The sequence below is a fragment of the Salvelinus namaycush genome, chromosome 24 (assembly GCF_016432855.1).
Source record: "Salvelinus namaycush isolate Seneca chromosome 24, SaNama_1.0, whole genome shotgun sequence".
NCBI classification, from domain to species: domain Eukaryota; kingdom Metazoa; phylum Chordata; class Actinopteri; order Salmoniformes; family Salmonidae; genus Salvelinus; species Salvelinus namaycush.
Window position 1 is genome coordinate 7,660,446 of NC_052330.1, and position 27,393 is coordinate 7,687,838.

General features: G+C 42.1%; 2 protein-coding genes across 2 annotated transcripts in view; one reads left to right on the forward strand and one right to left on the reverse strand.

The window, feature by feature from the left end:
• Positions 1-20,627, reverse strand: part of rngtt (RNA guanylyltransferase and 5'-phosphatase) — a 144,996-nt gene extending 124,369 nt beyond the window's left edge. The window contains exons 1-9 of the mRNA XM_038963016.1: positions 20,510-20,627; positions 20,192-20,408; positions 16,023-16,132; positions 15,396-15,499; positions 15,176-15,264; positions 11,124-11,199; positions 9,170-9,425; positions 8,341-8,450; positions 7,023-7,124 (exon numbers count right to left, since the gene is read on the reverse strand). Of these exons, the coding sequence (XP_038818944.1) occupies positions 7,023-7,124; positions 8,341-8,450; positions 9,170-9,425; positions 11,124-11,199; positions 15,176-15,264; positions 15,396-15,499; positions 16,023-16,132; positions 20,192-20,255 (911 nt within the window). The 5' untranslated portion in view covers positions 20,256-20,408; positions 20,510-20,627. The remainder of the gene's footprint in view (positions 1-7,022; positions 7,125-8,340; positions 8,451-9,169; positions 9,426-11,123; positions 11,200-15,175; positions 15,265-15,395; positions 15,500-16,022; positions 16,133-20,191; positions 20,409-20,509) is intronic.
• Positions 20,628-23,925: 3,298 nt separating this feature from the next.
• On the forward strand, positions 23,926-27,140 carry LOC120019651 (proline-rich nuclear receptor coactivator 1-like). The gene is made up of 2 exons (XM_038963017.1): positions 23,926-24,545; positions 25,103-27,140. The coding sequence occupies exons 1-2, from the start codon at positions 24,420-24,422 to the stop codon at positions 25,577-25,579; spliced, it is 603 nt and encodes a 200-aa protein (XP_038818945.1). The 5' UTR covers positions 23,926-24,419; the 3' UTR covers positions 25,580-27,140.
• The last annotated feature ends 253 nt before the right edge of the window (positions 27,141-27,393 follow it).

Here is a 27,393-nt window from a genome sequence, read left to right on the forward strand (position 1 = left end):
CAGTGTCTAAGTCTCCTTCAATAGCAAGCCTAGAGATGCAATCTAATCCAACACCTCTTACACCATCAGTTCTTTCTTTTTTATTAAACACCATCAGTCCTATTGATTACTCATTTTGAGAAAATGACTGCGGCTAGGGTAGAGAAGGGGGTGCGAGGAAGGAGGAGTTAAGCTCTTCTCCACTGTTGGGCTGAGATAATGGAGACCCAGGGACCACATTGATTAGTGTCACTCTCCCTCTTCTCCAACCCTTGGATCAGGACAAGGATCAAACCATCGCTGACAGCCAGGAGAGCCCCCCCTCCACCAAGACCCCTACGTCCTAAACTACTCAGACCCCCCTCAGCGGTCTGTCACTCCTGCTGACCAATCTTGCAGGACCAGCTTGAGTCCAGAGACACATTTCCAATACAACAGTTAAAATGTGCCCTGCCAGGCGGCATGCGGGATGTGTAACGACTGAGATAAGAGTCAGGAATTCTTTGCATAATCCGCGAGGGGCCTGGTGAAGATAAATTAAGATCAAACTGCACCTTGGCAATCAATCAGTAAATCTCCTTCCTGAAGAAATATGCGTTAGCATCCATGAAATTCCAATTAAATCGTATCGCCAACATGTGGCAATAATTTCCCAGCTCTAACTGCTTCTGGCATTGAGGGCTCATATTTCAGTAATGTGAACACTTAATTATTACGAAACAGTTCTGGTGATTAATTACGGCCGAAGGTGGTGGAGATTAAAAGCTAATCTCATCATCATAGCATATGCATAGCGGGAGCACATGCAGCTCAGCGAACGCCTCCAACGCCGCCACACAAACAATTGACCCAGGGTGCGTCCGTCTGACCCAAATGACACCCTTTTCCCCATTATCGTGCACCATTTTGACCAGGGCCCATAGGGCTCTGGTCAAAAGAAGTGCACTATATCGAGAATAGGACGTCATCTGGGAAGCATCCTGAGAGAGGAGGCGACCAGAGAGGTGCTGCTTTTCAGGCTTTATGTAGCTAAACATCACCATCATTAATTAGAGAGGACGTTTAACCAGGCCCAGGGAGGAGTGGGTGTATCAATATCATCAATGCTCTTTATTCAGCACCTGCGTGTTTATCGCATCTGACAGACACACAATTCACATATTGAACTTTGGTTATTTGCTAAACAGGCAAACACATCAAACTGGTGGTCCTGTGGCTCAGTTGATGGAGGTTGGGGCTTCAAAATCAAGGTTATGGGGTCACCAATGTGAAAATGTAAGCATTACCATAAGTCGTTTTGGATAAAAGTGTCTGCTAAACAGCATATATATTATTTATATTATATTAAACTGTGTGAGGTAAAGAATACCTGCAAACAAAAACACAGGAAAACCAGCAAAGCATGTCTCTGAAATAAATATTCCCCTTATCTGACAACAACCTCACACATTTCGAAAAAAAAAGACCTTGCTACAAATGGAGGTTTTACGACTTCTAGCTATATGAATGGCCCTGAAAATGTTGTGAAATTGCCCATGACCACTTAGTGGGCTTCCAAATGGGCCCTATTTTTCATCCCCACAAACAATAGAAGAAGATATCCGGACACAATCTGCCGGAAACAAAAATGTCCCCGATTGACAAAATAGGCGCAATTTCATTTCATCATCGTGAGACCTTAAAATGTCAACCATCCTCCAGTGACAAGAGCAGCGGTACTCATTACCTGAGCTCTACCGCCGCCGAAGAAGAGACACAGCTAATCATGCAAATATCCACCAAAAAAATAAATAAATTGCTGAATAATCCCATATGCTCTGCACGCATCCCAAACCAATGTCAGACATTCAACTCAGTGTGAACCTTCCACACTACCTGAATAGAAATAGAAGAATAAGATGTAGGCCTAAAGGAACAATGACTAAGGCATTACTGTTGTCAGCTTAGCACACTGGAAGAAAATATGAAGAAAAGTCTGAAAAACCCACTAAGCCATTAAATTGTCAGTTTAGCTGAGGCAGAGGAGCATAACCTAACTGATGTATTCTCGTCTCTAAAAGCTGTCAAAACGAAAGGAGGAAGGTTGGTGGCTGCTAGAGGGAACGTAAACTTAAGAAGACGCCGAGTAGGACGTCACCAGGTGAGTTTTTCTGTGCGGAAGTTGAGCTTTTTTGCAGCAGGGTTCTGCTTTTGATATTGGCCATGCAGCTTGCGGTGAGACTCTTCCGAGTTGCTAATGATGAGCTCCTATTGGGTTACTGGGGGTGTTCAACCCTATGCCATTCCCTCCAAAACTGCACAGGTACAGAGTTTAGCTCCTTTGAATGCCCCATAAAATGACTCACTCCTTTCGATTTGGAATTATTTAAGCTCTCTATTACACAGAGCCGCATATTTCAGAAGACTTCAGAAGGCTTCAGGGCCTATTATAAGCAAATCTGTTTGATTACATTTCTTGAGCAAAATCCTGAAACGGTAAGCAGTGCACACAGTTATTACTTATGCCATTTGGCAGACCATGTCGGTGGAACTTTTAGGAACGGGTTTGGCTGTCTTATTATTTTTGTAAGTCTGTTTGTCTACTGTGAAGAACATTAAAAAAAAAGCATTTGTGAAAAAATATCTGGAGACCTGCCCCCACAAAAACAGTAGTTGCAACAAAAGGTACATCAAAACCAGTGGTGTAAAGTAACTAAGTAAAAAAATTTAAGTAGTATCTACACTTTATTTATATTTGACAACTTTTACTCCACGTAATTTTCACTCCCATACCATTTCCCCTTACACCCAAAAGTACTTGTTACATTTCAAATGCTCAGGCAGGACAGCAATATGGTCCAATTCACGCACCTATCAATTTAACGCGTAGTCAACCCTAAATGCCTCTGATCTGGCAGTCTCCTACAAACCACATCATTTGAAATGGAAGTGACTCGCGAGATAGTTGTATAGGCTTTGTCCGTTTTGCTAACACCAGCTGTGGATTGCTAACCAGCTTGTGCAGTGTGGGCTCAATCCTGAGCCCTTCCTAGTCTCCTTCTCCCCACCAGAGAATTTGGGGGAGAAAAAGTAAAAAGCTGCTGGATGACACGATGTTTAAATCAAAGGTTTTGTTTCCAAATCAAGTTTGAGGTGGGGTTTTACTGAGTGTTTTCTTAAAATTAATGCTTTTTCTACACCTACAAGTAAAGGATGGGTTAACAACATAATTTGGGTATGAGTAACAGAATGAGGTTTAAAAAATATATATACAGTACCAGTCAATTTGACCTACTCATTCAAGGGTTCTTCTTTATTTTTTATATTTTCAACATTGTAGAATAATAGAGAAAAGATCAAAATGATGAAATAACACATATGGAATCATGTAGTAACCAAAAAAAAAAGTGTTAAAACAAATCAAAATATATATTTTAGATTTGAGACTCTTCAAATAGCCACACTTTGCCTTGATGACAGTTTTGCACACGCTTGGCATTCTCTCAACCAGCTTCACCTGGAATGCTTTTCCAACAGTCTTGAAGGAGTTCCCACATATGCTGAGCACTTGTTGGCTGCTTTTCCTTCACTCTGCGGCCGACTCATCCCAAACCATCTCAATTGGTCATCTGATGCAGCACTCCATCACTCTCCTTCTTGGTCAAATAGCCCTTACACAACCTGAAGGTGTGTCGGGTATTTTTCCTGTTGAAAAACTAAGCGCAAACTAGATGGGATGGCGTGTCGCTGCAGAATGCTGTGGAAGCCATGCTGGTAAAGTGTGCCTTGAATTCTAAATAAAATCACTAACAGTGTCAGCAGCAAAGCATCCCCCACACCATCACACCTCCTCTTCCATGCTTCAAGGTGGGAACCACACATGCAGAGTTCATCCGTTCACCTAATCTGCGTCTCACAAAGACACAGCGGTTGGAACCAAAAATCTCAAATTTGGACACATCAGATCAAATGATAAGATTTCCACCGGTCTACACATTGCTTGTGTTTCTTGGCCCAAGCAAGTCTCTTCTTATTGGTGTCCTTTAGTTGTGATTTCTTTGCAGCAACTTGACCATGAAGGACTGAGTAACGCAGTCTCCTCTGAACAGTTGACGTCGAGATGTGTCTATTACTTGAACTCTGTGAAGCATTTATTCGGGCTGCAATGTTTAAGGCTGGTAACTCTAATGAACTTATCCTTGGCAGCAGAGGTAACTCTGGGTCTTTCTTTCCTGTGGCGGTCCTCATGAGAGCCAGATTCATCATAGAGCTTGATGGTTTTTGCGACTGTACTTGAAGAAACTTTCAAAGTTCTTGACATTTTCCAGATTGACTGACCTTCATGTCTTAAAGTAATGATGGACTGTCGTTTCTCTTTGCTTATTTGAGCTGGTCTTCTCATGATATGGACTTGGTCTTTTACCAAATAGGGCTATGTTCTGTATACCCTCCTACCTTGTTACAACAACTGATTGGCTCAAATGCATTAAGTAAAGAAATTCCACACATTTTTGGTTACTACATGATTCCATGTGTTATTTCATAGTTTAGATGTCTTCACTATTATCCTAAAATGTAGAAAAAAGTGCAAATAAAGAAAAACCCTTGAATGAGTATGTGTCCAAACTTTTGACTGGTACTGTATACCATATTTTCACTGGACAGTTACTGTAAGACAGGGGTAGGCAAACCTGGTCTTGGAGTACCACATGTACTACAGGATTATGTTCCAACGTGGGCACCACACCTGGTCAATTGATCAGTTAAGTGATTGCCTAAATTCAACACACTTGGTCTTCCAGGTCAGTTAAATCAAAAATATGAAGGGCCTGCGGTACTCCAGGACCAGGGTTGCCTACACCTTCTGTAAGAGATGTCAAGGGGTGTATTTATTCGTCTGATTCCATCCGTTTACTTCAAACAGATTTTTTTTGCAACAAAAACAAGAGTTTATTGGACAAAATTCAGGTAGGTCCCTCCCAGTTTCATTCCGTTTGCTCCCTACAGCAAACAGTAAACGGTTTAGCAACAGATTTCTGACTAATGAATACACCTAAGGTAAGAGGTCTCTTGCTGAGTGATGAGAAGCTCTGAGGGATGGGGAGAATGGAGTCTCATAGACTGCTTGTAGCATTGAGCTGTAACCTGGATAGATACCAGACCGCATGTTAAAAGGTAGACAGCTGCATCAGCCAGAAAGCAATCCCCGAAGGCAAATCTCAGGAAGTATCATTGCTTCGATATCTCTAAGCCCTGTTATTGGTGTACTGATGGAGCAGTACTGTGCATTGTGTGATAAGACATCTTTATCTGGTGTGAAGGGCTCAATTTGCTCCAGCAAAGGACAGATCAACGTCAGTTTCTGACAGACTTGCATTTATTCAATGACTTCCCACTACTTTCACTGTCATTATTTTTGCTTCCCTTCCAACTGGGCATTTAAACAACGACTGGGACCTGTTCATGATGCCGCTACTCAGTCGTGCATGAATGAACTGGCACGACTCAATCCCATCTGATATTACAACAACAACAAAAACTACAGAGCAACAATTTGAACATTTACCATGGCTTCCAACCCACAAGGGCTCATTCATAATGTACTTTGGAATGCAGGCCAGGGGAAACAAATAAGCAAAAAGCCATAGAGTGAGCATGTTTCATCTCCTGTACAATAAGCGATTGGAGATGCATTAAAGTGGCAATAAGATGAAGGAACATTGTAAGAAGTGGTTGGAGGAAAGCTGAAAGGCAAGCAGGCAGTGGACGGGGAGGCAGTGGGCGGGAAGGCAGTGGTTCCACCACAGGCGAGCCGTTGCAAAGTGAATAAGAAGGCCTGGCTGGGCTCTCAGGAGAAAACAAGCTACTCTCATTTATCTGAACACCACATGGGTATGCGTCCCAAATGGCACCCTATTCCCTATATAATTCACTAGCCCTATGGGCCCTGGTCAAAAGTAGCACACTATGTAGGGAATAGTGTGCCATTTGGGACACAGACAAGGCGTTTTAGATGGGAAACCCATCTCGGCTCTGGAAAACCTAAATCTGCTCTAAGCACGGCCTGCCATCAGCCTATGGACCGCCTCTGTACCGACTAAGGGAATTGCCCCTAAATGATTGAGGTAGGCCTGATTCTTCTCACTTATATAAGTAGGAGCATCTGGGGCCTTTCTTCGAAAAGACCCAGAGCACCAAGGACCCCCATTAGTGACATTGACCAAGGGTTGGTAGCTGAAGAAAGCTGGGTGGACATGGTAGTTCCTTCTTGGATGGGTGCCAGGTCTCCACTGACCACTCACCTCACTCCCTCAGGAAATGAAAGCACTGATATGTCAGATTTCTCAAATTGACTGCATTGCTTCATGAAATATTCACCAGCGTATCAAGAGAGAAAGTGTTTCAGCACAGGCCGCCAGAATACTAAAAACAAGTACAGCCCCTGGACAGGACGCTGGCCTCCAGGGTATGGGAAGGCAAAACAATTCACACTGAAAAGTGATTGGACAGATGACCTGTGTTGGTCTGTTGGAAGTCTTATTCCAGTGGGAAGAAGATTTGTGGGAGACAGCCACAGCCCCTGGCTACTCCTGTGGCTGCCTCTGTCCAGCCAATCTGCAACTAAAGCCAACCTCCACACAAACCGAGTAGCGCTGCCACTCAAGTCACGCTGGGCTAATCGAAGACGATTAAAATCCATATTTGCAGTGTACGGGAACAATGTTAGTATTCAGCTCACAGTCCTGACTAAAAGGCCAGGAAAATGAATGATAAATGAAGCCAGGGGATCAGTACTGAGTGCACAGTCAGATACTGCCATATAAAAAGGCATGTGCTGCTCACCATTATATTCCTGCATATTGTCAGTGAAGACTGGAAGCTAAATACCAGGGAGAGGAGAGAAAACAGCTAAATTGCCAAATCCACTGCACAAGTTGATTCATATTCAAGTCCTCCAGTGAGGCACAGTTGGATGGGAATTCTATAAGTGTGTTAACCAACCTGTTGTGAGCCCTTTCTGGTCATATAGGAGGAGAGAGGACACCGAAAGACAAGGGACTCACCGTGTGCCGTCGGCCTTCCAGCTGACCTTGTAGGGATTCTGTTCCAGAAAGCGAAGGTTCCGCCTGTCCATGGACACGGGCTGAGCACCTGGAAACCCGGACCTAGAATACACACAGAATATTATTTTTATCAACAATGTCCTGGTGAGAACATCAGGGATTAAAAATTTAGACGGCTTTATAAAACTCTTACATGAAACTCCTCTCTTATATGAGACATGAGGCTGTAGAGCTGAAACACCACAATTCCTCCATATCGCTAGTAAAGAAAAAAAAGACACCTTCGGCAGAACAGTAATTTCCTACCCTTGTATAAGGCGTCTGCATACTAGGTTCGGTTTGCTCCTAGCAGAACTCAGCTTGGCGAAGTGAATGGCTGTGCCTCGCATACTCCCTTAAGACCATAGCTTGAAAAACGAGACAAAATGGGGCAATAGTACTCTCGCCCTCTTTAGACGCCGTAGCCAGTGTACACTTCATCAAAAAAGTCAGAATTCATCTAAGATCTGATTTCTTGAGTTATTTTGTTCCGAGGTCTTTGCCGCACAATTTTACTTCCAGCTAAGATGTTTGGTCCAGTAATTCTCAATTGAATGAAAACGAGTCTCTCGTTGAATGACAAACACTTAACTGAAGAATCCTTACCTTTGACCAATCACCAACAAAGGGCCATAGACTTCGGCTACCAACCTTCGCCATGTCACAAGAAAAAACGGCGAGTGCACGAACAGCCGGAAAAAAAACCTTGCCGAAGACCAAAACGTCACAAATTGGTTTGTGTCCAGGGTCTGTCGCAGCCGGCCGCGACCGGGAGACACATGGGGCGACGCACAATTGGCCCAGCAGCGTCCGGGTTATGGGAGGGTTTGGCCGGCCGGGATGTCCTTGTCCCATCGCGCTCTAGCGACTCCTGTGGCGGCCCGGGCGCAGTGCAAGCTGACACGGTCGCCAGGTGTACGGTGTTTCCTCCGACACATTGGGGCGGCTGCCTTCCGGGTTAAGTGGGCATTGTGTCAACAAGCAGTGTGGCTTGGTTGGGTTGTGTTTCGGAGGAAGCACGGCTCTCGACCTTTGCCTCTCCCGTGTCCGTACGGGAGTTGATCGATGGTACAAGACTAACTACCAATTGGATACCATGAAATTCGGGAGAAAAAGGGGGTAAAAAACAAAATACACAAAAAAATATGTTTCGGATGGGAAGCATGCGGACGCCTTTAACAGTAAGAATGAGTCACCCACACACAGTGCTACCAGAAGGGTATATATGACAAAGAGAGAGAGACTGAGAAAGAGAACAGTAGAGAGAAAGAATCCTCACTTTTCCCATTCCGCAAACTCCTGACACTTCCGTTGGATCTCGGCCAGTTTAGGTTGTGTGGTGAGCTGTGTGACGCCTTTCACTGTGACCCCCTCCACGAATATAGCACCCTGAGAAAGAGAGAGCACGACAAACAGGTTAGGACTTGGACATTTGGGAGAAGAAAAAAATATATACATTGACATCCTATTCAAAACACACAATCCTAACAGCTCAGGGAAACAGCCCAGAAATTACATTTGGGGAAGATTTTCTGTTATCTAATGACATCATTCCATGGTGTGGTGCACTCATTGGGTCTGTGACTGAGACTATGTCCCAAATGGCATCCTATTTAGTGAACTACTTTGGACCAGGGCACATAGAGCTCTGGTCAGAAGTAGTGCTCTATGTGCCCTGGTCCAAAGTAGTTCACTAAATAGGATGCCATTTGGGATGCAGTTTGAAAAATAGATGAGGGCCCCGTATTTTTTTATATCTTTCTGGTGATTTAAGCAAATTTGCCCTCGCTTGTATCACTTCAGAGGAGTCTCATCTTGCACCGACTTAAGAGGCATTTGTACATTTGGAGAGCGCCAATATCACAGAGGGTCCCACACGGCTCTCAGTCACACCACATGAGCTGTGTGTCATCTGGAGCAGAACCAATGGATATCCTCTCTCAGCTCCTAAGCTACAGCCCATTTCCCCAGTCCCTCTCAGACTGCATCCCAAATGGCAACGCATTTCCTATATAGGGGTTAGTTTACCATTAGGGACACAGCCTCTCTACTTGGAAACAGCCCATTTCCCCAGTGCCCTCTCTTTTCTCAGTCAGTCAGAGTCTCACAAATTTTAGTCTCTCCTTCCTCCGTTTCCCCGGCGCCGACTCAGAGGAGGAGGGGCCTGACTGAGACTCTTGGCCAATCACGTTGCCATCGTCGTCCTGGTCGCCGTCGTCGTCGTCGAAGCACCACTCTGGCAGCGCGGGTGCGGCGGGGGCGTCTTCGACGTCTCCATAGCGACGGAAGAGCTCCTTGAGGTAGTCACCTTTGTAGATCCCAGGGGCGCGGGCCTGGGCGAACGCAGCCACCGCCGCCTCGACACTGACCCACATCAAGAGACACACAGAGGAACACAACAGAACATCAGTCGGGCCCTTGATTGTCATGAGATTTGGAAAGTGTAACATATTCTGTCTGACATGACTGAGAAAACTGTGCCCCTTGAACCAATTCCTCTTCTACTTAATGATGATTCAGGTACAGGGCTCTACGCTGACCTTTTTTTAAAGGAGCACGTGGGCGCCTAAATAGAAAAATGAAGGCACACAAAGAAATTCAGGAGCACAATTACAAATATTTGAGGTATTAAAGTTAGAACGCTTAATTTGTCTAGGCGCACTAATGCTCCTAAATTAATATTTCAGGTCGCACAGCAAAACATTTAGATGCATATGCAAGTAAAATGGTCGCACCGTAGAGCCCTGCGGTATGCAGCTGAACAAAAACCAGTGCAAGATTTGGCTGGCTGCGCTGACAGCTGCCAAAAACCGTATTGTTCAGCGCTGGTTGCCACCACATCACCTTGATCCAATAAAAACAATAGTTCACCCCCCCAAAAAAACATCAGTCAGGCCCTCTAGCCTCACAGCAGACCTCCTTAGAGACAGGACGTCAATGAGCCATCAGCGTACTAGACGTCTCAGCTCAACAGTCCTATTTGACCAATGGCCGACCCTGTCAAACATCCTTCAACAAACGTATCTGATCAGATCGCTGCTAAGTAGCAGAGTAGTTATTGTATGTCTGCTGACTGATTCTGTGGCTGACAGTGTGAGAAAGGAAATATCAACCACATGTGATATTGTCATCCAGAACGAGAACTGATGCACATCTCAGACTCTCTCTGTCTGTGTGTACTGTGGGATTATTTAACCAGAGGAAATGGGGGGGAGAGAATGAGGAGGTTGTTCATCCTCATCCTGCCTATACCTCCAACACTGAGCCCAAGGGAATTTACAGATTCCGCTAACCTTTCCTAGACCCATTTACAAATACACATTCTCTTCCTGCCTAAAGACACAATCATCCCCTGCCTTTCTTTTCCGCTGGGGTAAATGATTCAGCACCTCTGGAGTCAGGTGTGGAGTTGACTCTCCACCACCAGCCTGGGAGCCTCTGTCTTTCCCCAAGCGCAACTTTATTGACACTGACAGCATCCCTCCTCGTGACATTACATTTGGGACACAGTCAAGCTGTCATTAAGGCAAGGGGTGGCTACTTTGTGGAATCTAAAATATATTTTCATTTGTTGAACACTTTTTTGGTTACTACATGATTCCATGTGTTATTTCATAGTTTTGATGTCTTCACTATTATTCTACAATGTAGACATTTGTTTTAAATAAAGAAAAACCCTGAATGAGTCAGCGTGTCCTAACTTTTGACTGGTACTGTATATAGAACCCAGACTTTTATTGCAGAGGTGTTTCAATGAAGTGGTCGGTTTTGTATTGGCGCTCATCATATGGTTTGTGCAGGTAGAAATAGTTGTAATAGAAATCTCTGATAGAACCCAACCCGGTCAACCACAAGGCTTAAGTCTGCTTCCACAGCAACGTGGCTCCACCCCTAAGGGGACTGCAGGGGTCCATCCTGAACACACAGAAGTGATGCAAGCCAAACCACTCTGGGAATTGTGTTGGTTGTGTGGTCAACGTTGGAATACGTGAACATGTGATTTGGCAGTGAGATACACACAGTTCTGTGGGGTGTTGATTGATCGGGATGGCTAGGCCTTACCTCCAGTCCAACTTCTCCACCAGGTAAGCACAGATCAGAAAGCCTGTCCGGTTGAAGCCGTGTGTGCAGTGGACACCTGTGGGAGAAGAGCGAAAGACACTGCACATGTCAATAAAGCAAAGTGCCCATCTGTCACTACACTTGGTGTGTGCGCACACACAATTCTATTCAACAAAACGCAAATGAGGCGGTCCAATAACCCTGTCACTTTCTAACCATCTTGTTACATGCATGACATGAATCCTATATGTCAAGACAGGAGGTGGTGGAGCTGGTGGCCTGGCTACACATAATACCCACTGGGTCTGAGAGACCCCTAATTGTCTGCTGGGCGATGCTTCTCTAGGTGGGGGGTGGTCATACAATGGATCATTTAGCATTTTAAAACCCCTTTATTGATTCAATTGATAAAATATTCAAATTGGCCTTTAGTATCAAATCCCATTGAAATGCATTGAATAACATTCATAAAATGTCAACAAAAAAAGGTTAAAACAATCATTAAAAAAACAAGATTTTGAAGTGTCTATTATTTCTAGGAGATATATTTGTTGTTTAATTTACACATATTTAACCCCTTTTTTGGGTAGGCACAAAACTACCTCTATACTAGCATAGATTTTATTAAACCGGTACCGGTTACCTTCAGATGAGTCCTGTGACACTCGCGGGGTCATAGAGCAAAAGCTACTGTTCGGACGCTACAGGCGTTTTCGCGAGAAGAACGATTTTCGGGATGTCTCACGGACTGACAAACACCGCTCTAGCTCTGCCACCTTTCACTAAAGATGCAGAAGTGCGATATCGGCAGATATCTCTAGCTTAAACTAATGGATATTGATGGGGATTTTGTATCATGTGCGTCAATCGACTAAGGGGTTAAAGTAACTGCCCATTGAAAATCTCACTTTTAAAAAAAGGTCATATTCTGTTAACTCACATCCAAATAATGTTGACTCGTCCTATAGACCCCGTTCCAGTACACAACACACTGACGTCACGCAGAGATGCGTGCGACTCTTGGCTGTAGTAACAAAGCCATCACCATCTGCGCCCATTCAACATACAAACGTAAATCTAGGGTATTACTTCGAAACAAAATACCTTTTTGGGGTTCTCATACGCTTACAATGTTTTGATTCTTTCTTGAACAGTCGCTAAGATTATATTTGGTTGTGATCTTTTCAAAAATAAAAATGTGGGATGCAGCAGTTGTTAGCTAGAATGCTAATGCTCATTGAAAATAGGCTGTAGCAAAAGCTGGCAAAAGAGCCATTTTACAGGTTGAAGTGTTTTTTTAAAGTATAAAGCAGTTGACTTTCAACGACCAAACATTATATTAAGCAGGACATTCATACGAGCCTTAAAATCCAATTATAATACATTAGCTTTTTATGCTGGTGTCCTATAAGGACTCCTCCGTGTTCTGCCGTCAACTTGCGAGCATTGCCCTTGTGCGGCAACGTCTGCAAACACAGAAAGGGGTCAAAACACATTTATGGCCAAAGCATAAATTGCAGAAAAAAAACACTTACAAATAACCCCACATCAAACAGAACATGATGTGATCTTCTTGAGGAGGACCAGCTGGCCAATAAGAGCTCTACAGGAAGATGAGCTGGCCAATCAGCAGTCTACTTGCATAAATATTTTGAATGACTGGTATATGCCCACACTATTCTGTTGTTGGGGTACGCCCACACCATTCCAACACAGAAAAGCTGCTTTTTAAACATCCCTAATTACCATTTTGGGAGAGGGGAAACAATTTCACTCATATTATAAGTAAATAAAGATCATATTTCATAGAAATCTGAAAACACAGTTACTGTAAAACCAGTTCATCAGCCACTACCTGACACTATGTCTGGAGGTTATGCTACATTCGCAAGGGCCCGTATTCATAAAGCATTTCAGAGTAGGAGTGCTGATCTAGGATCTGTTTTGCTTTTTTTTTTTTTTTTTAGATAATGACTGTACAGGGAGAACCTGATCCTAGATCAGCATTCTTACACTGAGTCACTTTATGAATACGAACGGCAGACTCAATCTAACGTTAGGGGAGGGGTGGAGGAGAGACAGAGAAACAGCCAGGGCACACAGGGAATCGGTTAATTTATTTGTCAAAGCAGGGAAGTATAATGTGGGCAAACAAAATCTTCACTCTTTAAAATGTATGTCAGTGGCAGAGCATCTATTAGCATTGAGATGTGATTTGAGGGGGGGGGGAAACAGGTTTGATTTTAGACTCTAGGCCTTGTCAGTCTGTGAAGCATCTACCTTGGCCATGATGCAGTCGGTCATTGTTATTCAGCGGTTTCTATCAACTTTAAAGGGTAAGATGGAAATGGAGATGAAGTCTCCGGTAATGATGATGATTTTTATTTGAGGGGGAATGATGCAAGGAAATGTTATTTGATGACAAATGTGTCTGCTAATTTCATAGCTGATCTACCCCCCCCCACCCCCCCAAAAAATAGGGTTACATTCACCAGTCCTGCTGTCTAATTTCAACGTCTGCATTAATACCAGAGAGAACAGCTAAATGTCAATGGGTGGCCGACAGAGGACATTTTTATAATGACATTCATATATTCTACCCTGAGGTTCCAACAATTTCATTTACAATGCGGCACTGAGCGAGCAGCCAGAACACAGGTTGCTGTGGAACTGCACTGCCAGAGGCCACAACAGAGTGCCACAGAGCCCCCTGCTGGTCACAGCATAGAAGTACACCTCGGTGGCCTTGGACTGAGCTTTGTCAAAAGACGCCGTGTCTGAATACCCGTACTTGCATTCTAAATAGTATGCATTTTCGGTATCCGAAAAACAGAAAGATTTATAATATGTGAAAAATTTTAAATGTAGTATGCTTTAAATGCCAGGATGTCATACTCCTTTCGGCTTTTCATCTATTAGAATTCGCTGCACACTACTGAGGAAGAGAATCGTCTTTAGAGACCCATGTGTGTCTGACAACAGCTTATAATCAGCTGAGGGGACGTACTGTACCAAAATGAACGAGTGGCAGGAATTAACTTCATTGCACATTAGATTACGCATTCTCAGTAGGATGAGCCTAGTATGCTGATATTTGTTGCTTACTGTATTCGTTTTTTACTAAACTACATTTAGATTTGTCATTTAAGTGCCTTGCTCAAGGGCTAATCGACAGAGTTTTCATGTAGTTGCCACGGGTATTCAAACCAGCAACCTTTCGGTTACTGGCCCAACGCTCTTAACCGCTAAACAGTACATTCTAAATAGTATGTAGTACAATTGGTACACATTTTGCAGTGTAAATAAGTAGTAAGAGAGACAGATTTCAGACACGGCCATAGTGTACATGGGAACAGTGCAGTGCAACAATTTAGACATCAGGAGAATCATTTAAAGCATCCTGGTTGTGTAGGAACACCTGTTTGTGATAGTTGAAACATGCGCTTCAACTCCCTGCTTAACCCGGAAGCCAGCCGCACCAATGTGTCAGAGGAAATAGTCCAACTAACGCCAGAAGTCTGGCTGCAGGCGCCCGTCCCACCACAAGGAGTCGCTAGAGCGCGATGAGTCAAGTAAAGCCCCCCCCAACCAAACCCTCACCTAACCGGGCGACGCTTGGCTAATGACACAACAGCCTGGGATCGAACCCAGGTCTGTAGTGAAGCTTCAAGCACTGCAATGCAGTGTCTTAGACCGCAGCGCCACTCGGGAGGACCTAGATGGGATTACTTTCATAAAATATTTTGCGAACCTGTTTTATAGTATTTACAAAAACAAAATGCATCATATCATAAAGAGCTGAAAGAATATTAGGAAGAGAGGGTGACTGATAAGATGAAAAATTGTTGGTAGTTATTTTCTGGCTCCCCCTAGTGTACAAACTTGGACCTACTCTTACTTTGAAAATCTGTTTTGTAGTGATATGAAGGCATATGCTATAATACAACACCCCAAAGAGGAGACTGGTGTTCCACATGAAGAACACGCCAGACCCTGGGACATTGTCTGACAACGAAGAAGAAATGAACAGCTCCAGTACAAACATTCCTTACCTATTAACTCAGTTGGAGTCTTCTCCATGAAGTTCTCACATAGTCTGATGAACATCGCAGTGGTCTCCGCTGAAGGACACTCTCCATGGCTAAACAAGGAAGGAACTCATCACAACATATTCAATCAAGAAATGATATCATTATTTTGAACTTGTGGCATTTGTATGTGTAAACATAGACAATTAATCTTGAGTTTTAAAAACAGGTCACTCATACATACCCTTTGCACTGAAGCTTCACATATTTAACACCCTCTTTTTCGATCTCGTTGCGGTCATAGAAGCGAGTAGTGTTTGTTAGATCAACAAGCAAACCCATTTTAACCTAGAGAAGACACAAAACATATGTTGACATTAGACTACAGTGATGAATTGAGCACAAATGTATTGTAATGAAATAGGCAGGGAGCAGGTCTCGAACCCTCAACCTTCAAGCCGAAAGTTCAGCGCGCTATCGACTGTGCCTCAAAAGCAGGCTCAAGCAGCAGTCGATATCTGCACTTATAAACCCAGGGTCGTTACACAACTCCCTCGTTTCAAAGAGTACGTCCTCGCACTAGTTTGCGACTCAACGTCTTATAGGAATGCACTCACTGGCCATGCACACGCACGTTCGTGGATGCAAGGTCCGATCACTTCTGACACCAATGTAATGAAACAGGCAGGGAGCAGGTCTCGAACCTTCAACCTTCCAGCCCGAAGTTCAGCACACTATTGACTTCGCCCCAAAAGCATGCTCAAGCGGCAGAGTCGATATCTGCTCTTATAAACCCAGGGTCATTACTGTATATTTTCCCAAACAGAGACAAATTACTAATAAACACATTTCAACATCAGGAAAGCCATACCTTTAGACTCTTTAAATACTGGGAAAGCATGCTTGGATGAAACCGGTTCTCTTCTGGCACTTTGTCATCATACTTGGGGCCCAACATAGTTTTCATTGGCAGGAATTTACCTAGTGAGAGTGAAAGTAAGAGGGGTCACAGACAGGTCACAACATATGCAGACACCATGAAAACAGTACCACTCATGTATCTACACTCACTGTCCTGTGTTTTCCATATGTCGTGACATGGTTAATGGCCAATTTGCATGAAATAAAACGTAAAAAGGAGCGCCCCTAGTAATCATGATATATTTTATAATTTTGTATTATTCATAATACAAAAATCAACTTACATTGCTACATCAAACATGTCTAACAAAACAAAACACAGGTATTAACAAGAAAATACTCAAACATACAAAAAATATCAATAAAATAATACAAAAATAATGCAATTGTATTCACTCTGAAAAAATCTTATTATAATGATTCAGGAAAATGTAATTCTTGGTGTTATTCACTAGGGTTAATGTTTTAATAAGATAGTTGAATTCAATCAGAAAAATGTGTAATTTTGGTATAGAATTTAGAAATTTTTGTTTGAGTATGGAAGTATTTGGCAACAAGAATTTAAAAAAATGTACAATCTTATGTAAACATCTTATGTAAAATTTTGAAGTGCACTTCCATAACTTTGTTTGGTATACAGTATTTGTAAGGCCTTAACCATGCATTTTTCCAGCCAATGTCAGGAATAAGAATGTTCCAGAAAAACTTTCCTCTCGGTGTAAGTTGGTTTTGTGAATGAAGAATTTGTCTTATATATTTATTACAACAAGATCTCTCAAGTAAGCCCACGCCTTCCAAACTGAGTTCTGCATAGACTTTGTGATCATTACCAAAGCTAAGATGAGTTTTCATTAGTGTAGTTAAGCCCACTGGGAATGACTTTGATCACAGAAATAAACTCTCTGAAAGGTATTGGAAACTCTTTCAATGTTATAAATTGTTCATATGTGAGAATATTAACCTCGTTGTCAAAAATATCAAGAACAAAGTCAATATTCCTCTCATGCCAGCTGGGGTAGAACAATTACTTATTCCATATAGTTATGTCTGAATTATTCCACAAAAGAGCTTTATGTGGGGGGAAATTGTGCAGGAAATATATTTTCCAGGCCATTAAAGCTTGTTGGTGAAACCTAGCCAATTTAGCAGGTAATCTTTCAGGAATATAATTACATTTCAGTAAAAATTGAAAACCTCCCAATTTATTAAACACATTATTTGGAATGAAATACCATATTGAATCAGTATTGATCAAACATTTTTTCACCCAGTTTATCTTGAAAGTGTTATTTATGTCAACAAATACCCAACACTTCTACACCACCTTCAGCTCTTTTGTTAGAAAGGACAGGTTTTTTTAGTTTGTGAGAATAATTTTTCCAGATGAAGTCAAGAAAGGTCTTATTGATCTCTTTACAAGTAGCAGGATTTACACATAACGATAATGAGGGGTACACAAAACGAGACAGTCCCTCTGCCTTGGACAGAAGTACTCTCCCAAGTATAGAAAGATCTCTTTGTAGCCAATTATTAAATATATTTTTAGTTCTCTTAATTTTAGGAGAGAAATTCAAATGTTGTCTGACTAAGTGGTTTTTTGACAGATGTATTCATAAATATTTAACACAGTCCTTTACAGGAATATTTTCTATTTCTTTATTATCAGAGTCAAATAAATATAAGATTTCACATTTAGAAACAGTTTAATCCTGATGCAATAGAAAATGCAGTTATAGCATTAAGGGCATGGGCGACCTGGTCTTTGTCTCTTAAGAAAAGAGTAGTATCACCAGCCAGTTGGGAAATTTTGATTTCTTTGTTAAAAATGGTTAAGCCATACAAATTCGCATTATTCAGAATATCTAGAGATAGAAGTTCCACAACCAAAATGAATAAAAATGGCGAAGTTGGGCATCCCTGTCGTACACTTCTGTTGATACTGAATCTTTTGGAAGTATTAAGGTTTAGTAGCACAGAACTATTTATATCTTTGTAAAACATGCGAATGACTTTAATAAAATTTTCACCAAATCCAAAAAGTTTAAGAGACCTAGAGAGAAATTCATGTTCAATTGTGTCAAAGGCTTTAGAGAAGTCCAAAAATAGGACAACTGTATCTGAGTCAATTGCATCTGAATAATCTAGAAGGTCCAAGACTAAACGAATGTTAGAGTTTATGTGACGGCCCTTCATAAATCCTGTTTGAGTCTCATTTACAATGGTATCTATTCCTTTCTTTAATCTTTTGGCATAAAGCAGAGCAATCAATTTGTAATCAACATTTAATAAAGTAATTGGTCTCCAATTGTCAATGAGAGAAGGGTCTTTATCGGGCATCGGAATCAATGAAATAAGGCCCTGTTTCATAGTGGAGATCATTTCCCCATTTTTAATGCAATCTTGAAACATTGAAAATCGGGTCTTCTAGTAACTCCCAAAACTGTCTATAGAATTCATCAGACAGGCCATCAGGGCCAGGTGATTTCCCTTTTTCATTGAATTCAGAGCCTCTAATTTCTTCAACTGACACAGGTGAATCACAAACTGAGTGGAAATCATTCTCAATTACAGGGACATAATTCTGTATGTGGCAAATGTAGCTTTCACAACCATCTTCCTGAAACTGAGAGCATAAAAGGAATTGACAAATTATGATATTGTAATGGGATCTTTGCATAAAACATTGTTAATTTTGAGTGCAGTTATAGATTTTCTTTTGTAGTTTCTCTTTTCAAGTGCAAAAAAAGTTTCGTGTTTCTTTCCCCCTCTTCAATCCATTTTGCTCTTGACCTTACAAAGGCACCCTTTGCCAGATCCTTGTAAAGCTGTTCTAATTCTAGTTGTAAAGACTTGAATACAGACTCCTCTTCTTCAGATAGATTATCTTTCTTTAGAAAACTGTCAAGCTTGCTCATCATCTCCTTTTCTCTAAGGTTCTTTAATTGCATCAGAATCTTTGGCGTGTTTAATGGCTACCACTCTGACTTTATATTTGAAAAATTCCCATCTACTTCCATGACCCAAGTCTTTTCTTGCAAAAATATCTTCAGCTAATGATTTGATGTTTTCAATGAGAGTAGTATCTTTAAGTGTGTTGTTTAATTTCCAATATCCTTGAGTACCTTTTGATTTTTTAGTAGCTTGTAAATTCAGGGAAATCAAGTGATGATCAGAAAAGGGAGCCAACTGGTGACCTACATCTATAACAAATTGTAACAAAAAAGGGGAAATTAGGAATAAATCTATTCTAGATTTACATGACATAGTTTTGTTGGTCCAGGTATAACCCTTAGCATCCGGGTTGAAATAACGCCAGGCATCCTCAACACAGAGATCCTTGCATAATGTAATGATAATGTTACTATTTTGAGGGTTTTGACTCGTTCTAGGAGGAAAACGATCAGCAGATGCATCAGGTGTTTCATTAAAATCCCCTGAAATAATTAGAAAAGCCTCTGAGTATTTGTTGCTTAAATCCTGTACTTTCCCTGGTAAATTGGGTAAAAAAGGGTCTTATTAGGAGCATGTGAGTTATGTCCGTATAAATTACAGATGATGAAAATAGCATTGTCAAGTTTAACAGTTACTATTACCCATCTCCCGTCTTGTGAAGATGTGGTTTCTAGAAGCATGATTCATTTTTATGATTCTAAGCGAATGGCATGTGACGTTTCGTGTAGCCTAATCTGGCTGGCTAATCCTAACTACAAAAACACACATCCTTTTTAGCTGGGGTAGCTATAAACACCGACCATTAGTGTTTACTTTAGCTTCATGTTTAGTCAGTTTTTCTTGTTGGGCAAGTAATTTTAACATGAATACATGCGTATGCTGGTTTGTTGTGACACGTGATGTACTCGCCTACAAGGGCTAACAAAACGTTAGCTAACAGTGTTAGCATAGGGATTTTGTCTCTAGTCTAAGGTAACGCGTGGTTCTCGTCCAGTACATACTTAGTAGATCAAACGAAAGGCCTTAAAAAGGTCTGAATCATTGACTTGTGTAAATACAATGTGAGGCAGTTAATGTTAGCTAGGTAGCTTGTGCGCCACAACACCAGTACTGTAGCTACTAACGTTAGCCAACGTTGTAGCAACACAACAAGCTTTCGCAACTCACCTGCTACAGGTTGTCCTCTTCTAGGACAATTCCGCCATCGAGGGGGAGGCCCAGTGTGTGACATTTTGCCCAAGAGTGGCAGCTGTAATTTCACAAACTGAGGATGTAGCTAACGTTAGCCACAGCAAATCCGTCAGCTGAACATCGGTGTAACGTTTCCTGGGTGATCACCCTTCACCGCGAGCTCTCGTGCGCCAATGCCCTGCGGATTTGGGGCCTTGAAAATGAGGTTGATTTTGTTAGATGTAGGGCCTAACCCAGTCCTTATGGTCTAATACAGGAATACGAACATTTATCCACATGTAGGTTTTTACTCACGATTGCTCAATATCCAAATATCGAGGTAATCCTCCGTTTTCTCAAGAACCCAAATAAATGTCCATGAACGAACTAAAATCTAATTCTCAATTTCTCCCAGTGTGCACCGCGCTGTTTTGCCATTAGATGACAGTTACTTAAAATAACCATTAGGTGGTAGACTAACCCCAAAACTTCTCGTTGCTTAATGTGTGGAAGAATATTTAGTAAATTATGAAATTGTACAACCACAATAAAATATGACACAAACACAGTGGTGTAAAGTACTTAAGTAAAAATAGTTTAAAGTACTACTTAAGTAGTTTTTTTTTTTAATCTGTACTTTACTTTACTATTTATATTTTTGAGAACTTTTACTTTTACTTCACTACATTCCTAAAGAAAATAATGTACTTTTTACTCCATACATTTTCCCTGACACCCAAAAGTACTAGTTACATTTTGAATGCTTAGCAGGACAGAAAAAATGTCAAATTCACGCATTTATCAAGAGAACATTCCTGGTCATCCCACTTTTACTCAAGTATGACAATTGGGTCCACCACTGCACAGACATATATTTGCAAATGTTGCTACATTCGTTAGATTTGGCTTATAGGGACACAACAAAACAGGTGGTAACATTTTATTATGACAGGTTAAGTTACGAATCTCCTCTTACTTGCAGACACCCGAGACAATTATGTGGTGGGATGGTCTGTCTGTCATCATGTCTTGCTTCTAAGACACAACATAGGTGTATTATGAAGGTTGAAATGTGTCTCTTCATTGCTCTTTCTTTCCACTCAATCTGAAAAAATGTCAACCAACTACTTTCCAACAAAGGGAGAACCTTTCTCCATTTTAGGTTCTCTACATGCCTCATCCATGCAGCTCTCCATGCCATCCTTCATATCATATGTATGAATTTCAATATTAATTATATATTATTGGTCTGATGTTGCCATATACTGTAGATACAAAAGGGATTCCAATACAATATCTGATCCATTCAACACGTAATTATATAATGTAAATAAGATATCCTGCCCATATCCCTCACGACCTAGCTCATGACAGGCATAGATGTAGCCATGTCTGATCATGTAACGTTGCTCACCTGAGTGCAATAGTGTGGTAGTGCATATCAAAATCAAATCAAATCAAACTTTATTTGTCACATGCGCCGTATACAACAAGTGTAGACCTTACCGTGAAATGTTTACTTACAAGCCCTTAACCAACAGTGCAGTTCAAGAAGAGTTAAGAAAATATTTACCAAATAACTAAAGTAAAAAATTCTAAAATAATAAAAAGTAACAGAATAACATAACAATTACGAGGCTATATACAGGGGGTACCGGTACTGAGTCAGTGTGCGGGGGTACAGGTTAGTTGAGGTAATGTGTACATGTAGGTAGGGGTGAAGTGACTATGCATAGATAATAAACAGAGAGTAGCAGCAGTGTACAAAACAAATGGAGGGGGGTCAATGTAAATAGTCCAGTAGCCATTTAGTTAATTGCTCAGCAGTCTTATGGCTTTGGGGTAGAAGCTGTTAAGGAGCCTTTTGGTCCTGGACTTGGCGCTCCGGTACCCCTTGCCGTGCGGTAGCAGAGAAAACAGTCTATGACTTGGGTGACTGGAGTCTCTGACAATTTTATGGGCTTTCCTCTGACACCGCCTATTATATAGGTCTTGGATGGCAGGTAGCTTTGCCCCAGTGATGTACTGGGCTATACACACTACCCTCTGTAGCGCCTTGCGGTCAGAGGCCGAGCAGTTGCCATACCAGGTGGGGATGCAACCGGTCAGGATGCTCTCGATGGTGCAGCTGTAGAACTTTTTGAGGATCTGGGGACCCATGCCAAATCTTTTCAGTCTCCTGAGGAGGAAAAGGTTTTGTCGTGCCTTCTTCATGACTGTCTTGGTGTGTTTGGACCATGATAGTTCGTTGGTGATGTGGACACCAAGGAACTTGAAACTCTCGCACCGCTCCACTACAGCCCCGTTGATGTTAATGGGGGCCTGTTCGGCCCGCCTTTTCCTGTAGTCCACGATCAGCTCCTTTGTCTTGCTCACATTGATGGAGAGGTTGTTGTCCTGGCACCACACTGCCAGTTCTCTGACCTCCTCCCTATGGGCTGTCTCATCGTTGTCGGTGATCAGGCTTACCACTGTTGTGTCGTCAGTAAACTTAATAATGGTGTTGGAGTCTTGTTTGGCCAGGCAATCGTAGGTAAACAGGGAGTACAGGATGGGACTAAGTACACACCCCTGGGCGGTCCCATCGTTGAGGATCAGGGTGGCAGACGTGTTGTTGCCTACCCTTACCACCTGGGAGTGGCCCGTCAGGAAGTCCAGGATCCAGTTGCAGAGGGAGGTGTTTAGTCCCAGGGTCCTTAGCTTAGTAATGAGCTTCATGGGCACTATGGTGTTGAACACTGAGCTGTAGTCAATGAACAGCATTCTCACATAGGTGTTCCTTTTGTCCAGGTGGGAAAGGGCAGTGTGGAGTGCGATTCAGATTGCATCATCTGTGGATCTGTTGGGGCGGTATGCAAATTAGAGTGGGTCTAGGGTATCTGGGAGGATGCTGTTGTGAGCCATGACCAGCCTTTCAAAGCACTTCATGGCTACCGACGTGAGTGCTACGGGGTGGTAATCATTTAGGCAGGTTACCTTTGCTTCCTTGGGCATAGGGACTATGGTGGTCTGCTTGAAACATGTAGGCATTACAGACTCAGTCAGGGAGAGGTTGAAAATGCCACATGCTCATGGAACAGAGGACAAATATGCCCATGATAGGATTAATTTTAATTCCCTTAATTTAGGGAAAATGTGCCCAGGCTACTATACTTTGAGTGTACATCAGACCACCAAATCTTAACACTCATTGCATAATCTTTGTGTGTGTACGTGTGAAAATAAAATTTTATGGGAAAAATGTTGATCGGGATGACCAATCACAGAGGGTCTGAGACATTCCCCCCGCCCAGCAACACAGGCAGCAGCTGTTGCCTAGCGGATTTGATGCTGCGGATCCAACCAGGCAAGCAGACGTACAAGAGCTCAGCAACAGCTTGCATGCCCTCCCTCGGTGGGATCTGAATACTAAAACAGTGCTGGCTGCCTGGCTCAGAGGACAGACACATGAAGAAAACAAAACAATAATGTGTGTCTGGAAAACATCTCTATGTGTAATGAAAATGATTATATTGCTGTGATACATTGACAGACAGAGAGGCAGGCGGCCGGTCAGATAGATATCCCCAGGCTCGGAAAGTACCCATCATGAGAATGAATGACAACATACATTACGTAATTTCCAACGTGGGAGGTCTGCAATTTCGTGTTTCTCCTGCATTATCCAATTAAAATGGTGGCGGCTACCTACATCCGGGGTTTTGCGAGTATAGTCAGGAAGTTGTCATGCGCGATGCCCATCGCTTCTTCGCCATCTCGAGTCTTCTAAAACCTCCTGTAGAGTTAGGAAACTAGCTACGCCATCAACATCGTTGAAATCGTCTTCAATGTATTATCAAAAACCCACTGCAGAGAGGTTTTTGGACAGACTTCAGTTCCGCCAGCGACGAGCTAGAGACAAACTTTAGCTACTGTTAGCTGTTGATAGCGAAGTACTAAGGTAAGGTAAATAACTTAACGCTGCCTGACTATTTTTCAAAAGTTATCTAATTTCGTCGATGTGTCCTCCCTCGCCACCGTCACGGGACTTAGAAGTCATGTTGGGCGAATCACTAAGTCACCCTAATAAAAACAATAAGCCATCCGTTTTGACATCCCACCATGTCGGGGCCAACCTAAGCAAACCAAGGCAAGCAATGTTGAAGAAAAGTGGGAGAAAACAACCTCGTTCGACAATGTTGGGGTTACAGCGGACACACCACCAAAAAACGATGAGAAAAACCCCATGCACCTGGCAGACAACAATGTCGCAGTTTCGAAATCCCCAGTGCAGAGTGCGGAGCTCACGACCAACCGGACCCAGGCGACTGCGTTGACCCTTCACAATCTTAAGCAGGGAACAAAGAAAGAGGTATACAATTGAGTTAATTTGAGAACGAGAGGGTTTTCGTTCTTATTCTGTGCGTCTACATTTGTATGTCTTTATTTGTTTATTTCTAATGAAATGGTATGCCGCTTTGTATCCATTAACCACCATTCATAGTGTAAACATGACACAAATTCGCTTGAAGCAGTGGGATGGAGTCCTTCCCCTACTTTATTTTGACGGCTAAAAACCTCAGTTTGCATATTTACAAATTGATATTCAACCAACGACCCCATTCTAAAGTAGTGCACTCACAAGTTTAATGTACCAGAGTGATTATGAACGACAACTAGGCAGAGTCAAACGAGACTGCCTGGCAACTTTGAATGGAAAAAATGACGTAAACATGCTGGCGATGTGCCAGTTCCTGAGATGTAAACAAAAGGCATTGACACAAAAAACAAATGAGATGGAACTGGCAATTATTGTTTCTTTCCTCAAGTGTTCTTCTTAGCAATCAAAATATAAAGTCAATTTGCATAACAGCGTTAGAATGGTTCTGACCCTTGTGAGATTGTAATTTAGTTTTTCTTTCCTCCCAGCTACTGAAGTCAAAAAGTGGGAGAGTGGAGAGAGCCACAGGACCAGCAGGCCAGTCTGTCCACAACCTCAATAGACACAATCAAGCTGCCCAGAATCTGATCACCCGGAGCCCTAGGAGCAGGCACGCTAATGCACCTGGCAATGCTCTCTCAGTAATGAAAAGCCACAGCAGCTGCCACCAGAAGCCACCCTCTGCTCCCTTCCAGCTCTGTGGAGAGGAGAAGAAGCCCTTCAACTCAGCTGACAGTGCCACAATTGTGAATGTATCCCCAGCTGAGCTTGTACCCGAGGAGGAGCTCAAAGACGGAGAGAAGATCTATGCTGGAGCTAAATTCAGCGAGCCCCCGTCTCCAAGTGTCCTGCCCAAACCACCCAGTCGCTGGGTTGGTGAAACTGTCCCCCAACATTCCGACCACAGCCGAGAGAAAATGACTTTTCATTTGAAGTCTTTGCTGAAGGTTCAAGATAAACCATGATCACAATGGATGGAACAGCTGGAACGATCCTTCTATACCTGATCAATGACAACACATTTGGCACTAAAAAACTGGACCGATTACTTAACAGCAACCGAATGTAATGAGTTTTTGATCCGTAATACAATTTCACATTGTTTTGAGCAAGCAGGCTTGTGTTTTTATTTTATTTTTAATGAACTTCTGTAAATGTATATTCTGTAAACATGTAAAATTAGTATATATTTTTCATGTTATTTTAACAGAAAGTATAGTTTTGTTACTGAAGCCTAAAAGATGTTCACCATGAACTGGTGCACTTTTTTACTGTAAATAATGGGCTGCATTGCCCATTGAGGGACATTGAACGTAAGAAAACATTTTACAAATTTGCACAAGACTGACTGAAAAACAAACCACGGGTCCCCATAGCGGCGAACATAGAGTTGTGATGGTTTGGGGTTCTGTGAACCTCACCCCACCTGTTGTGGCTGCTATTGCCCTGAAAGCACTGTAGAGGACAGAACTCTCTAAAGGAAGAATGTTTCACAACTCCTGTACTACAGTACACATTTTTGTCCTCTAGTACAAACATAATCTTGCCAGCTCAACGGCCGTTTTGAGCTGGCTGGGTGGGCGAGATTAAGAGGATGGCGTGGCAATGTGAAAGTCTAATGAATCAATGATTCCCTTTGAAGAGGACAACTGCCGCTGCAGAAAACAGACATTCAGCACTGAGTGCTTATTCTTTTAAGTCTCTAGCACTGACTCATTTCTGTTATGTTAAAAAAAAAAAAAAAAATGCTTTGTATTTTTATTTAATGTCTTTCATTTTCCCATCTAAAGCACAGAATTATATTTACCCAAAGTGATCTTTATTATTATGTAACACACCTTTGACCCTAGCTAACAGATTGTAACGGACTAATGTGATAAGATCCTGATGCTTCATTAGCTGTTACAGATTAGGTACTGTTTGGCTCAGTTGGTAGAGCATGGCGCTTGCAACGCCAGGGTTGTGGGTTCAATTCCCACGGGGGGACCAGGATGAATATGTATGAACTTTCCAATTTGTAAGTCGCTCTGGATAAGAGCGTCTGCTAAATGACTTAAATGTAAATGTAAATGTACTGTTTGGCGTAACACAGAGCATTTTTGACCAACCTTAACGTGGCCACACTTCCTCAATACCTAACAACCAGTGTCTTCTAAACGTCCATGTCTAGTTGCAGGGGGTTTGTTTGAATTTAGAAAGTGTGCCGTTATTAAATTTAAATCGATGTGTAATCCTACATCTTGTCTATTTCAAATCTTCTCTCATTGACCGAGACAGGTGATTTGACCTCTGGAGCCAGGCAGCTGCTAGATCTTGTTCCTTGACTCTCAGTGATGTCACAATGATGAAATTGTATTACTGTACCGAAGATCGACTCATGTTGTTGCAATTGTTAAAAGAAAAGTGATTTCTAGTCCAGTCACTAAATTTGTATTCATGTTTAAAAAACACCCAATTAGAAAATTATTTTTAATTTTGATGCATTTAATATCTAAATTGACATTAAAATGTTGGCTACCCCCAATATGTTGGCTGTCTCTGTTCCTCACCAGAAAAATGTCTTAGTTGAAAAGGCTGAGATGGCACAAACTTCTTCATGCCAGTCAGTCTTCCCATAAATGTATGGGTTTATTACTCTACATCTAATATTATATGTTAGATTAATCTAATATATATTAGATGTAGGATCTTAATCGGATCACCCTGTTGCAGGAGAACTTTCCTCCAAGGCAGGAAATTTTAAAATGTGTAGTGTATTTTATTTTTATTTTTTTAAAGG